At 41.7% G+C, this 14,937-nt stretch overlaps 1 protein-coding gene across 5 annotated transcripts in view; it reads right to left on the reverse strand.

The window, feature by feature from the left end:
* The window catches only part of STX7 (syntaxin 7), a 900,235-nt gene that overhangs the window by 266,976 nt on the left and 618,322 nt on the right, over positions 1-14,937 (reverse strand). For all 5 annotated transcript variants that reach the window (XM_044063754.1, XM_044063764.1, XM_044063774.1 and 2 more), the window contains one exon: positions 3,677-3,723. In XM_044063754.1, coding sequence (XP_043919689.1) covers positions 3,677-3,723 — 47 coding nt within the window. The remainder of the gene's footprint in view (positions 1-3,676; positions 3,724-14,937) is intronic.

Here is a 14,937-nt window from a genome sequence, read left to right on the forward strand (position 1 = left end):
CTAGGAAATACGAAAATTAGACTAGCTTGTTTTTCTGTGATGTCAGAACTTTTTCTACTTTATTATTTTAAGGATTTCTCAGTGATCTCTGAACTCTTGACTAGCACTGTGAAGCAAGAAGTATTGTCTTGTGTTTTTATTTCTTATTAAATATTTTAAACCTTTCAACTGTGGCTGTTTTGTGTAGAGATAATTTAATATCTAGAGTACACCATATGTATATAGTGATACTGTACCAAGTCACTCCAAATAAGCTTTGCTGTTCAGTCACACTTAGATCATTTGGATGATAATATTGCACAGTAATAATTGGACACCCTTGCAGAAGGGCCTTTGAGTAGCTGATATTAGTGGATGGTAGAGGATGGCACTACCTTTTAGACTAGGCAGAAAGGGGGCACAGCTGGAGAACCTGTGCCAGCCTTCCCCAGGAGTTTATGTGTAGTTGTATATAACTCTTATCTCAAAGTACGTGTGTGTGTGTGTGTGTGTGTGTGTGTGTGTGTGTGTGTGTGTGTGTGTGTGTGTGTGTGTGTGAGCTACTTGGGCAGGGACACGAAGCACTGGTTTGGTCAGAGAGGGTGCTGGAGGTTTTAGCTTGCCCACTAGGCTGAGATCTGGACCCTATAGGTATTGCCAGTGGGAAGTCTTATTGGGGACTTGGAGAGAAAGGGAGAAACCAGACCCAGACTGACTGTGATCTCTGTGAGCTCTTAAGGGAAATTGTACTTTACTGTGTATGTATTTATTATCCTTTCCCTATACGGCTGCCCCTCACTGGTGTTAGTGGTGAGGACTGAGGCTCCTTGATTGTTGGGCCAGTGGAAGGGCGTCACATGGGCCATCACCCATTTTGTCTCATCATCTTCAGACTCTCTGCTGGGGAACATCCAGGGGTGATGTTGCTAGGAGATTTGTGCCCTCTTTGCCTCTTTTCAAATCAGCAGCAGGATATGATGAAGGGGAGACAAGGTGCTTCCTCTGTCATTTTGACTTCTTATATATCAGACCTTGTGAACCCAGTAAGAGAGAGAGAGAGAGAGAGAGAAGCACACAGTTTGAAATGAATGCATGCACTACTATAGGGCCTTTGGTTTTACTATCCTTCCTAAGAGACTGGGGAATAAGAGGAGAGTGGAGCAAATGATGCCAAGTGGAACACCAAGCAGCTGAAGGCTGAATGTGCAAGTCTGGCTACACACCCAAACTCATCTTTGCCATCAAAAGACCCAGCAGTCATCTTTTGTTGGTTGTGAAAGCTGAAGCTACAAAAATACCACACGGCCACCAAAGAAAATATACCACACGGCCACCAGAGAAAATAAAAGTAAGATGACCAAAATCTTAGCGGCAAACAATTTTATTCCACTTTCTGAACACTTCCTCAGAATACTCCATCAACATTCCCCATCATTCTTATACATACACACACAATGAAACAATTAACCTTCCTAAAAATGTTAAAAACTACAATTCTCGTTTTGGATGTTTACCTCTATTCTGCATTACTAAAAGTTGTAAACTCTTCTGCATCCCCTCCATGGTGGAAATAAGAGTCTTTAACAAATGGTCCTGACTTTCAGGAACAGGATGCAGTCTTCTCCAGACTTAGCCATGTGTTATAAAAACCAAACACTTAACCAGAACGGAGAGACAGTCCAAAACCACAAAAAAAAAAAAACACGGACTCCAACAATGCTTATAATGTTCAATTATTTGTACTAGTTATAATAAGTTTTTGTTTTCTGTTTTAAAGTGTTTGCCACAAGATTTCAGGGGAGGCAATTATAAAAACAAACTAGAGACCTTAGAAGTAAAATGGCAAATTAGACTATGTACTTATTGACATCCAGGACTGAATGAAAATATAAATATAAAATGTTTTTTTAAAAGGAAAGAGATTAAAATTTTAATATGTATTTTAGGTTAAAGGAGAATTGTGGTTTTAACATTTTTAGGAAGTTTAATTGTTTAGTTGTTTAATTGTTTTATTGTGTATGTATAGTATTCTGAGGAAGTCTGTTGATAAAAGCGGAATAAAATTGTTTGACGCTATGATTTTGGTCTTACTTTATTTTCTCCAGTGGCCATTTTATTTTCTTGATTGGTCGGAGTGGTTTTTTTTTTTTTTTTTGTGCTTTTGGAACGTCTCTCCACCTTTGTGCTTTCTGGTTAAGAAAAAACTGAAGCTAACAAAAAAGGTACCAGACTCTGATCAATGAGACATTGGGCTCAGTTGACATTAACATGGTTGTCCTAGAATGGACAGTTCAGAAAACAATACTGTTGGTCCCACTGACATCGGAGCTCACAGAACTAACAGGAAGACTGGGGAAAATGAAGCTGAAGAGATCATCACTGATGTTGGTGCTGCTCCTGTTACTGATGGTCTCAAACAACTAGAAAGACTCCAGAGCTTCTCAACTAAGAAAATTACTGGCTTAGAAACCCTAAAATACTAGAAAAGACTGAAGCAACGAATTCTTAATTCTATCTTACAGAGTTCTGAGGGAAGATCTATGACTTGCTTCCAAGCCATTAGGGACTGAGTAGTACTGAATCTCTTGCATCTCCACAATTCAAACAGTCCCACAAATATAGGAACAAAGCAAAACTTTCATCAGCAAACAAAACAAAGTAGAGAGACAGGATTGCAATGCAGTACCTTCCCACCTGTGGAACAGGCTCCTGCGGCAAATCAAAAAATGTGATACATTACTTTCTGTCAAATGGGAACTGGATAATTGGATGGGTATTCACAAATCCACACCTAGTTTGACTGGCTGAGCCTTCCTTGAAAAAAAGGTATGGTCTAAGGGTGAGTACTGGCAAGAGTAAATGGCCACAAGACTCAGGTGCCTTGTATATCCTACAATAGTAGTCCTAAATGAAGCACGAAGTATATTGCTCAACCACTCAATGATGCTGTGGAAACACAATTTGTCGCCTGGTAAGAGGATATCAATACCGTGAGATCTGGAAGAGTGCAAAGGACAAGTTAGTTTACACAAGCACTGTTGAGCAGAGATTTCAGGACTAAAACAGTAGTGCACTGTTCCCCTTCCACATATGAATCTTACAGCTAAACCCCCCCCCCCCAGATAATGAAAAAAAAAAACATGTATGATACCTAGTGAATAGCTGCAAGGAATACACCATTTCTCAAGAAACCCAATCTGCCCCAATCCCAAGTATCTGAGATAAGCAGACTGCACCACTCCCAACATTTTAAAGTATTTGCTTGCTAAACAAAACAAACAATGATTACTGACATGGTCAAGATCAATATTCAAATTATCTACTTATCTTTCAGGAGTTAAAGTTTGGCCCCTTCCCCAAAGTTACAATGTTTCATCACAGTTACAAGAAAGAAAAAAAAAAACAATACACATGCAAATTGCAAAGCACTGCAGAGTCAAAGAATATCAGGTAAAGAGATCTGTGACACACTAATGGCCAATACTTTAATGCACAGATACATATTTTCACATGACTTCTTATTAGACTGTGCATCCAATCCAGTGTCCAAGCAAAAAGATGCATGGCCTGAGTAAGAATTATGAGGCTGAATGACAACAAAATGCAAAACAGCATCACCACAAATATACAACTCACTACAATTAAATGTGTTATCATCTTTTCATGTTTCTGTAAAAAAACAAAAGTTTGATCTTACTTTTCCGTATGTAGGAGATCTTTGCCGCCATCTTCTGCAAAGTTTCCCTGAAGTAAATAAAATAAATCAAAGTCTCAAACTTGAAATAAATTGCACTATCATAATTACGACTCATTTACTTTACATATGTGTTACAAAGGACTATTCACAACCTTATTTTAATTAACCCTATAGACACAAACAGAAAGAAACGTTACCTAACCACATGCCATTAAAATAAACTCTGAAGGCATCTTTTCATTTATTTTTATTTATTTACTTACATTTGTTTAACGTGAAATTCTGACTGGACACAGTTCCATTTTCAGCGGAGGCCCAGGAAGAAAAGCTCCACACAAGCAAAACAAGTAAAATCTGTGGTAAACATGAACAGCAATGCTGTATGAAAGACCAACTGGGGTACATTAAAAAGTAGCAATGCTCATTAAAAAGTAATAATGCATTTAGAAGTGATATTGAAACATAAGATGACATAGAATGCACAGTATTATAATATGTTGCTAAGTATGTTTAGATAACTGATGAGAACAAACAGTATGTTTAGATAACTGATAAGAATAAAGAATGACACATTCTAAACTGTTTAACGGTTACAGTTAAGTACACTAACACGCATAGAACCAACACCATCATATAGTGATGTAAGCAGGAAAGGTTAGAGGAAAAGACCTTTAAAGACAAACTTGCCCAGTTAGGTACAAATAATCCTTGGCTTATATTAGAAGAGCTGCTCCTAGGGAAGATAAAAGATGTTGATAACTAGTGATGCTGCACAAAATGCAGTCGAACAGGAGTCACCTTACCTAGTTATCCCTTACCTCTCCAAACAGTTCTTTATATGCTACAACTCACTATGTCTACAGACATTTCACAAAGCCTCTGCAGTGGGCATACACCTGTGATGCCCTGCCTTTGCCTTCCTGCATAGCTTTTCGGCCTTTTTTGAGACATAAACCTCTGGAACACAATGCCATCCTTGCTCTTAGGGTATATGCACAACTGCCTCCATTTCTTGACTCCTTCTCCCCCAAACCAGGTACCATCTACAACAGAAAACATTATACAACACAGGACTACACACTTGGAGATTTTTTCTTGCATAGAAATACTGCTAGGAAATGATCTGTAGAAAAAATGCAGAAGGGACAATCAAGTTAAAAAAAATCATTTAGTGGAGAGGACACTTCTGCGATCAACAGATATGGTAATATCTTACATACCAGAATTTCTCAATATGAGGTAACCCTTGGCAATATACATACATTGTAAATTAATTCCAAGTAGTTACATCACTAACAAGGGTGATGACAAGGGAACAAGTGCAAGAAATTGATTTTGGACAAAATGCCTAAAAGGCATGGCCATCAGACGTTGCATTATTTACTTAGGATGTAGATGGTACAGAGTTTAATTCTTCAGTTTCCCTTTGTCTAGAAGTTCAGTGTATCAAGGCTATGACTTATTAAAAAGCTGCATTCTGTAGTCCATGGTTTAATTCCCTCAGCCTCCATTTACAGACTGTGTGACTGTGAGCAAGTCACTTAACCAGGTAGTGCTCTGAGGCAACTGGGAAACTGAGCTAGACTTAATGGTCTCCTGGACTGCATGCCTAGTAGTAATTATGTATGAATTGTGCTGGCAAAAGAAGCTGCTCTGGAGGTTCATGCTTTAGGCTGCAAAGGATACAGAAGTAACCTTGCAGCATCCACATAAATGTCAGTTAGAGACACTTAATGCCAGTTAGAGACACTTTCCTGAACCTGCAAAAGAAGCAGTTATTTTTCTAATGGTGTAAATCTTAACTAAAAGCAATCAAGCAACCGCCCACTTTATGACTACAGAATACAGTAAGTACATCAATCATTTTTAATGGGTTTGTTTGCCCTGGTTACAAAGGATAAAGACCCCTAGTGTAGCAACACAAATAAGCATTTCATACTTAATGCCCCTCACAAGAAAGAGCCATAACTGGTAGGAAATGTCAACAATATGGAAGGCAAAACAAACATCTGTTCTATGTTTTACATTCATATACCTTACATTCACATACCCTGGTAAAAAAAAAAAAAACTGACAACAAGAGTGAACTACATGGAAAATATCATATCACATACTTTAAGCTTTAGGGAAAAAAACAAAAAACAGTGAGATGCCAATTGCTCTTTCAGGATGACCACTGATAAGCTTCAAGGAACAAACATGGGTGGAGACCAACAAAAGTCGAAATTTTGCAGAAATGCAAATAAGGCCTACTGCAAAAAACAAATTGTAATTTGGAGGTACAACAAAAGTAGGAGTACAAAAAGCATTTTCCAAGACTTACCCCTAACAAATGTTCAATCTACCAGTTCAAATTATACTAACATACATGGGTCATAAAATTAAGGTTTCAAGAGTTTAAATGTTGAAATTCAAAGGCTTTCTGGCATCAGTGTCTCAGATACAGCAGGTGGAAGACTTGCGAGGAGGTAAACAAACAGCTCAGCACAAATATGATGATGCAAATCCTTTGTTATTCCACTTCATAATACAGGAACAAGTTGAACACTAACTGAGCACTAAATGAATGCTGTGGGGGATTTGTAATTAAAGTACAGTTGTGCAAAATCTTACCATAACAGTAGATGTCCTGCTTTTCAGTGTTGCAGTATTCTAAACAGAACGGACTGGCAGCCCAACATTCAGTCAGTATACCACAGCCTAACAATCTTGTATGTGACGCACTTCACACTTACGCTCCCCATACAGAACTTAGGGCATAAAAGGGATGTACATATGCAGCTACCCAGAACCAAGATCCCCCAGAAGAGAACAGTCTCTATAGCAGAAGAGAGTCCATGCACATTCAGAAGGAAATATGCAGAAAAAAAAATGGAAATCTTCAGCCAGAAGAGAAGGAAAAACAAAAACTAGAACAAACAAGAGGGGATTGTAGGTAGGGAGTGAATACTGCAACACTGAAGAGAAGGACATCTGCTTTTATGGTAAGATTTTACACAACTGTACTATAGGAGAGTAAAACAGCTCAAGAAACAGAATGGGAGGTGGAAAGCTGAGAAGAACCCTGAACAAAGCCATATAAAATGGTTCTAGCAAAATATGCTCTGGCCATAGAAACCATATTCAACTTATAATGCTTGGTAAAGGTATGCACTGAAGACCAAGCAGCAGCTTCAGGGATGGAATTGATGTTCAACCCCATTAAGATAGCACCAGAAAAGGCAACAGCCCTAGTGGAATAAGCTCTAAGAAAAGTAGACAGAAATTTACCATGAAAAATATAAAAAAGAAATGGCCTTAGATATCCAGGAGGAGAAGGTTTGCTTAGAAACAGCCAAACCCAATGTCCTTGCATGAAAGGAAACAAGAAGCTGATCAGATTTACAAATAGGCTTAACTTTGACCAAAGAGCACATGAGCTGTCTGTGCAAATCCAAGGTATGCAGGACCTTCTCACTAGCAGACTGAGGAGAAAGGAAAAAGGAAAGGAGTTGTACAGACTGATTCAAGGGCAACTAATCTACTACCTTGGGCATAAAAGGATTAGTATGAAGGGACACTATGTCCCTGTGAAAAACCAAATCAGGAGGAGTGTCCATAACGGCTTTAAGCTCAAGAACTCTCCAAGCAGAAGTAACAGCCAGCAACAAAACAGCCTTCCAAGTACAATGTTGCAAAGAAGCAGAATCTGCAGGCTCAAAAGAAGCAAAGTCAATTTTTCCAAAGAAAAATTAAGGTCCCAGGAGGAGGAATAGGTTTCCTTGGAGGCCTAATATGCAAGATGCCTACAAGAAATTGTTGTACCACATCCAGAAACCAGTAACACCTTTTCCAGATAAAAGTCTGTTTAATGCCACAGCGAATTTGACAGTAATAAACACAGTGAAAATTTCACCAGTAAAACTCCTAGCGACTCGGCCGTAACAGCCTTTAGAGAGTAAAATGCCTGCTCACAGCATGCCTATTTATATTGAAATCCAATACAATTAATCTATTAACTAATTAAGATATTTAAAGCAGAATCCACATTATTAACAACTCACCAATAAAATTGAAATAAAACTCTGCTAATGGCATTCCTTATTTAGCCCGGGCTAAATAAGGAATGTCATTGGCAGAGTTTTATTTCAATTTTATTGTTTATTGCTGTGAGCAGGCATTTTACTCTGTAAAGGCAGTTACGGCCGAGGCGCTAGGAGTATTAGATGAAATTTTCAGTGTGTTTTTTACTGTCAAATTTGCTGTGGAATTAAACAGACTTTTATCTGGAAAAGGTGTTACTGGTTTCTGGACCTGGTACAACAGTTTTCTTCCTTAGTGTGGTTTTGCTGCCTACAAGAAATTGTTTGACCTCAAAACAAGAACCCAAAGAAGGATTCAAGGGCTGACAAACTGGCCTCCACAAAAGAATAGGCCTGGCCAAACTGGAGGAATGCATACAAATAAGAGCGAACCACAGGGACCCCCCACTGAAAAGGGTTCCTGGTTACGAGCATGGCACCAGACAACAATCTTTTCCATTTGGACATACAAGATTTTCTGGTTGAGGGTTTCCTTATCTCCTGTAAAATCCTGAGCACATCCTCAGGAAAGAGGTGCCTGAAAGGGATCATATCCGCATCACCTACAGTGTCAGTTGAAGAGTAGACAAGTGAGGATGGATGAGAGACTCCTTGTCCTAGATGCATTAAGAGGAGTAACCAATGCTGTCTCGGCCAAAAGGAATTCACTAGCAAGATTTTTGGGGAGTCCAGGTGAATCTTTTGCAGTACACTTGAACGATGAGGAAGAGGAGGGAGAGGAGGGAATGCATAAAGAAACATCCTCTTCCAAAGAAAAGAAAGGGCATGTGTCTTCCATCATCCACACCGGATGGCATGGCACTCAAACAGAAAAGAGGAAGAAGCTTGTTCAGATGGGAGGCAAAAAAGATCTGAGGAATACCACTCTCCAGAAACACATCTCCATGAAGCATCCATTCATAAGCATGTGTTTTTGACCTGCTCAGACAGTCTGCCACTAGATTGTTCTCTGAAGGAATGTATACTGCTTGAGGAGTTAACTGATAATGGTGAGCCACCTCCCGAGCCTGAAGAGCCATGCTGCTGAGGAGATAAGATTTGGTGACTCCCTGCTTGTTGACATACCACAACACGTGGTGGTGTCTGTGTACACCTTCAAGGGGCCTGGAGAGAACGTGGGGTGAGAAAATCTTGAAGGACCAGAATCAGAGCTCTATTCTCGATGTTGATAGGGTCTGACTTATGATGGGGGTGCAACAGGTATCCAAACGTCACCCCCCCAATTCTGAGGCATTGGAGAACAGTTCTTGAGAAGACAGTGGAGTCTGAAAAGACAGGCCTGGGCTGAGTGCAAACAGCTGAATTCACCACTCAAATTCCTTGTTTAGACAGGGAATGAGAGGTATGATGAAATCCAGAGGGTGACAATGCAGCAGCCAAACTGACTTGAGGGACCTCTGAAGCTTCCATATATGCAGTCTGGCAAGAGGAAGAACTGGAACAGAAGAAGCAATGAATCATAGGGCCTGAAGAAACTCCCTGGCTGGCATGGCAGCCAGAGAAAGGAGAGACTGAAAGAAGGTTGTCAAATGACAAAACTTTGGAAGGTGGGAGAGAGATCAGCACTGGCATTGTCTGAATCCTGCATCTCAGATGTACATGATCCCGAGAGGGAGTTATGATGGACCTTTGAAAGTTGATAGTGAACCTCAGACTTTGAAGAGGAGAGATGGTGAACTCCAGATCCCGTAACAGGCAATGGGGAGAAAGTGCCTGAAGCAACAGTTCATCTAGATAAGGCAAAATCTGGATACCTTGGAGCCTGTAGAAAGCAATCACAGGAGCTAGGCATTTTGTCCCCTGGGGCAGCAGAGAGGCCAAAGGGTAAAGCAGAGAAATGAAAATGAAAGAAGCCACAGAGAAATGTAAAACATCCTGAAAAAGAGAGTTACTATGGATATGAAGGTAAGCAACTTTCAGATCCAAAGACACCAGAAAAGCCTGGGGTAGTAAAAAAGGAAACAGGGTTCAAAGAGTAAGCATCCAAAAAGAAAGGACTTTGAGAAAGGTGTTGAGCAGGGAGAGATCACAATAAGTCTTCAAGTGCCCTGCCTTCAAGGAACCAATAAAGTACAGTTTTGTACCTACCATAAATGTAGATGTTCGAAGATCCACATTGCTGCAGTCATAACCTGTGGGTAGTCCGCTGTCCTCGGTCGGCGCCATATCCTCAGTCTTTTTTGCCCCAGATGGCAGAAGGCCTTAAAAAGAAAGGCCATAGCCAAAAATAGAAAAATACCCAATCACCAAAATAGCAACAATAGACACACTACAAACCACACAGCCACCCCAAACTACAGAGGGGAAGGAGGGAGGGTAAATTGGACTGCAGCAATGTGGATCTTCGAACATCTACATTTATGGTAGGTACAAAACTGTACTATGTTCTTCATCTCACATTGCTGCAGTCATAACCTGTGGGTAGAATCCCAAAGCAAAGGCAAAGGGAGGTTGGCAAAATCAGATAGCATTAGGAGCTGCTAACATGCCCTGTAAAACTGCAGTGGCAAACCCAGCCCTAGATTTGGAATAAAGAGGAAGATGGTAATGTTTAGAAGAAGTGTGCACTGAACTCCAGGTAGCTGCCTCCAAAATATCCTTAGTAGCTACTCCCCTTAAAAAAGCAGTAGAAGTGGCAGTAGCCCTAGTGGAATGAGGTCTGATTCCAGCCGGAACCTCCTTACCATGATGAGAATAACAAAAGCAATGCAATGGCCAATCCACTTAGAAATAGTTTGTTTTGAAACAGGTTTTCCTTGAGATCCCAAGGCAAAAGAAATGAATAACTGTTGGGACTGTCTGAACCCTTTAGTTCTGCTCAAATAATAACGTAACTGCCTGTGAATGTCCAAAGAATGCAAAATTTTTTCCCCTTATTTTGGGGATCAGCATAAAATGTAGGCAGATGAATAGATTGGTTTAAGGCCACATTAGAAACAACTTTAGGCATAAAAGTAGGATTAGTACGTAGTGAGACCCTATCCTTATGAAATATCAGGAAGGGTTCAACTGCCATTAGAGCCTGTAATTCCGATACCCTTCTAGCAGACGTAATGGCCAACAAAAAAGCAGTCTTCCAAGACAAAAACTTCAACTCTGAAGTAGCTGCAGGTTCAAAAGGAGGTAATGTGAGCTTTTCCAACACAAAATTGAGATCCCAGGAAGGAGTAGGAGCTCATGGGGTCTTATGTTCTTTGCCCTCTAAGAAATTGCTTGAACAAAGGGTGAGAGAATAATGGTGGGTCACAGTCATAGTGAGCAGAAATGGCTGCAGCATGAACTTTACAGAGGAGAAAGACAAACCCTTGTCTAATAATTCTGTAAGATACTGAAGTGAAACACTCAAATTAGGCACTGAAACATTAAAGCTCTTTGTTTTGCTCCAAAGAAAAAATCTCCTCCATTTATCAGCATAAACTTTCCTTGTACTAGGCCGTCTGGCCTCCAAAATGACATTCAAAACTTGTTGAGGTAGCTGCGACCCCCCAGGGTCTAAAACAGAATACGCCATGCTGTCAGATGCAGGGACTGAATCCTGACATTGCGGAAATGATTGCTTGCCTGGGACAAAAGTTGTGGAATTAATGGCAAAGGCCAAGGAGGCTCCTGTACTAAAGTCCTCAGCAGAGGGTACCAGTGCTGCCGTGGCCAATCTGGAGCTATCAGAATCATGCAAGGCTTGTCCTGCCTGACCTTTAGGAGCACCTTGGGAAGGAGAGGCAGAGGAGGAAAGGCATAAACGTGAAGGTTGTTCCAACTGAATGATAGAGCATCCACTTTCCAAGCTTTTGGGTGAAACAGCTTTGTGCAAAACTTTGGCAGTTGGTAATTCAGTGGAGAAGTGAACAGATCTATGTCTGGAGTCCCCCAAGCCACCGTCAACTGTTGAAAAACATGAGGATCCAATTTCCACTCGTGGGGATCCACCATCTGTCTGCTCAAAACATCTGCTAAGGAGTTCTGTGCTCCTGGCAGAAACCTTGCCTGAAGAGTGAGTCGCAAACTGAGAGCAGTCTCCCACAAAATCATAGCTTGTCTGCAAAGAGGGTACGAATGGGTACCCCCCTGCTTGTTGATGTACCACATGACTGTTGTGTTGTCTGTCTGAATCAACATTTGTCCTGGGTGAAGTAGATCCTTGAAAGCCATCAATGCAAATTGGACTGCTAACATCTCCTTCATGTTGATATGCAGATGTTGTAGTCTGGCAGGCCACGCGTCTTGAACCCATTTTCCATTGAAGTGTGCTCCCCAAGCCATGTCTGAGGCATCTGTCGTTAAGATCTGACTCGCCTCTGGTCGGGTCACAGAGAGTCCCTTGTTTAGGTGACATTCCTGAGCCCACCACAAAAATTCCCTTTGGATGCAAGGTATCATCTGAATGACAGTGTCCAAATTGTGGCAGTGTTGAGTCCATATGCTTTTGAGATACCATTGTAGCTTCCTCATATGCAGTTTGGCATTGGGAAGCACCAGAATACAAGATGCCATGAACCCCAAGGCTTGAAGGACTGTCCTTGCAGTCAGCCTGGACCATAGAGACAATTGTTGGAAGTAAAGGGTAAGATTTCTTTGTTTGTCCGGGGTCAAAAATGCCACTGAGAGGCTGTATTCAGTCTCACACCCAGAAAGCACATGTCCTGAGAGGGTACTAGACTGGACTTTGTTTCATTCACAGAATACCCTAGGCACCTTAACACTGCCATAACATACTGTAGATGGTGAAGTAGCTTGACTTTGTCTTGAGCCAGAATCAGGCAATCGTCCAAATAAGGATAAATTTGTATTCCCTTAACCTTAAGAAGGCTATCACCGTGCCAGGACCTTTGTGAACACCCTGGGCAGTAGATAAGCCAAAGGGCAATGCAGAGAACTGATAATGTAAAGTCCCAGCCCAAAAACGCAGGAACCTCCTGCAGCTGGGCCTGATAGGAATGTGAAGATAAGCCTCTTTGAGATCCAGAGTTACCATCCAGTGATCTTTGCCTAATAGAGACAGAAGTTGTTGCAAAGTTAACATCTTGAATTTTGGAATGTCCAGGTATGTGTTGAGAATAGACAAATACAGAATTGGCCTCCAAGTGTTTCCTTTCTTTGGTACAAGAAACAGGCGAGAATAAAATCCTAGGCCTACTTCTGACGGAGGGACCTCCTGGATAGCCCCCATGTTTAGAAGTAAAGAAATCTGTTTGTGAGCCTCCACCTTTTGCTGAGAAGGAACGTCTGGCATGCCTTTGAAAGGAGGCAAGGTGTGAAAATAAAACTTGTAGCCTCGATCTATAATGTCCAACACCCATTTGTCCTGCGTGACTAAAAGCCAATTTTGCCTGAAAAGTGCCAACTTTCCTCCCAGAGGAGCTGCCAGACAGGAGGGATCTGGCAGCTGGAGATACAGGTCATTGGGTCTGTTTACGAAAAGGCTGGCCCCTGCCCTCACCTGAAGATTGTGCAGGGGAACTCCACGTCCTAGGCCTGAAAGAGCCTTGAGCATGAGCTCTGCCCCTACCACGTCTAGATCTGGCCCTAGACTGTAAATCAGAAGAAGGATAAGCCCATCCCTTAGTAGGCCAATTTCTGCTAAACTTAGGGGGCTGCACCTGTAAAAAAATCCTTAACTGTTTGCATAGACTTAGCTTTGTCTTCCATTTTCTTCAAAACTGATTCCACAGGAGAACCAAACAGAACTTCAGACTGAAGGGGAGCATCCAAAATTCGAGCTTTAACATGCTCTGACAAGTTCTGATCCTTAAGCCAGGCGTGCCTACGAATAACTGATCCAGTGGCAGCCACCCTGGAAGAGGCCTGAAGAGCATCAAAACCACACTGCAAAGAATACTTACCCACCTGATCAGAGGCATGAACTAAATCCTGCAATTCTTTACACTCAATGCCCTCTGCCAAAGCATCTACCTTAGATTTCAACTGACTTAGGAGAAAATTCTGGTACTTCAGCATATGAAACTGGCAATTCAAAGCCCTCATTGCTAGAGTGGAAGAGGTATACACTTTTTTACCCCACCTATCCAAAGCTCTAGAATTTTTATCCATAGGAACTGGATTCTTTACAACAGAAGCCCTGACACCCTTAGGTCCCTGGCTAATAGTTTCCGGGTCAGCTCTCGGGCTCTTATACAAATATTTATGAGCCTCAGGCACTCTGTAATACCTGTCTGGCTTGACCGGGGCAGGAGGCAAAGAATCAGGATTAAGGGAAGCTTCAGAGAAAACATCCTGAACAACATCCAAAACAGGGGGTATAGCCAAGGGCCTATGCTGTGGTAAAAACAAGAACTCCCTAAGTCTCTTTCTTGAATCTGAGAAATCCTGACCTTCCCACTTAAAATGCTCTCTCATGGAATGCAGGGTTTCAGAAAAAGAAAAATCCTCTGGGGGGGGGGGGGGGAGCAGAAGGACTAGAATCCTCTGCATCTGAATCAGAATAAGGAGTAAAATCCTGAATGTCTTCAGCCAAAGACTCCGAGTAATCTAAGGAATGCTCCAATCCTTCCACCTCTGGCTCCACCCTAGGCCTCTTATCTGGAGGGGGCAAAGAATCCCTGATTAAGGAAATTAAATCTTCTGCCATTTTCAGCATATGCTTTTTAGGTACAGAACCTGCAGAACTAGGGCTGACGCCAGAGGAAGACAAACCAGGCCTAACCTTGGAAGGTACCTTAGAGACAGAAGTAGAAGGCCTAACCACCTTATGCAAAGAAGGGACTACAGAGACCTGAGAGGCCCCCTCAGCCTGACTCGACTCCTGAGAGGCCACATCCTGCAAAACTAAAGGCTCCCCCTGAGACTCAGCTGAAACCTCGGCTGGATCCACAGATTCCACCGTAGTTTCTAAAGAACCGGCGTCCGTAACGGACGACTCATCCTGCTTGGACTTTAACGATTTTTCCTTACGCTTCTTAGCGGTAGCGGGCGTCGGAGGATCCGCGGCATATTGTAATTACACGCTTACGAAGACAAGCCTAGCACAATCTAACCTGCGTTTAATGGTGCTTATTAAATCTAGCACAAAAGCGACACCGACTACCGTGCTCAGGCCCCAAGCAAGGAATACAAAGAGAGTGGTAATCCCTATGAGGTATCTGTTTCCCACAAGAAATACAATTATTCACTTTTTCTGACATCCGGATTTAACTGAGGCAAGAAAAGACAAAAATATTCCCC

This window comes from Protopterus annectens, chromosome 1.part0 (assembly GCF_019279795.1).
Source record: "Protopterus annectens isolate FY-2018-M chromosome 1.part0, PAN1.0, whole genome shotgun sequence".
Lineage (NCBI taxonomy): Eukaryota > Metazoa > Chordata > Ceratodontiformes > Protopteridae > Protopterus > Protopterus annectens.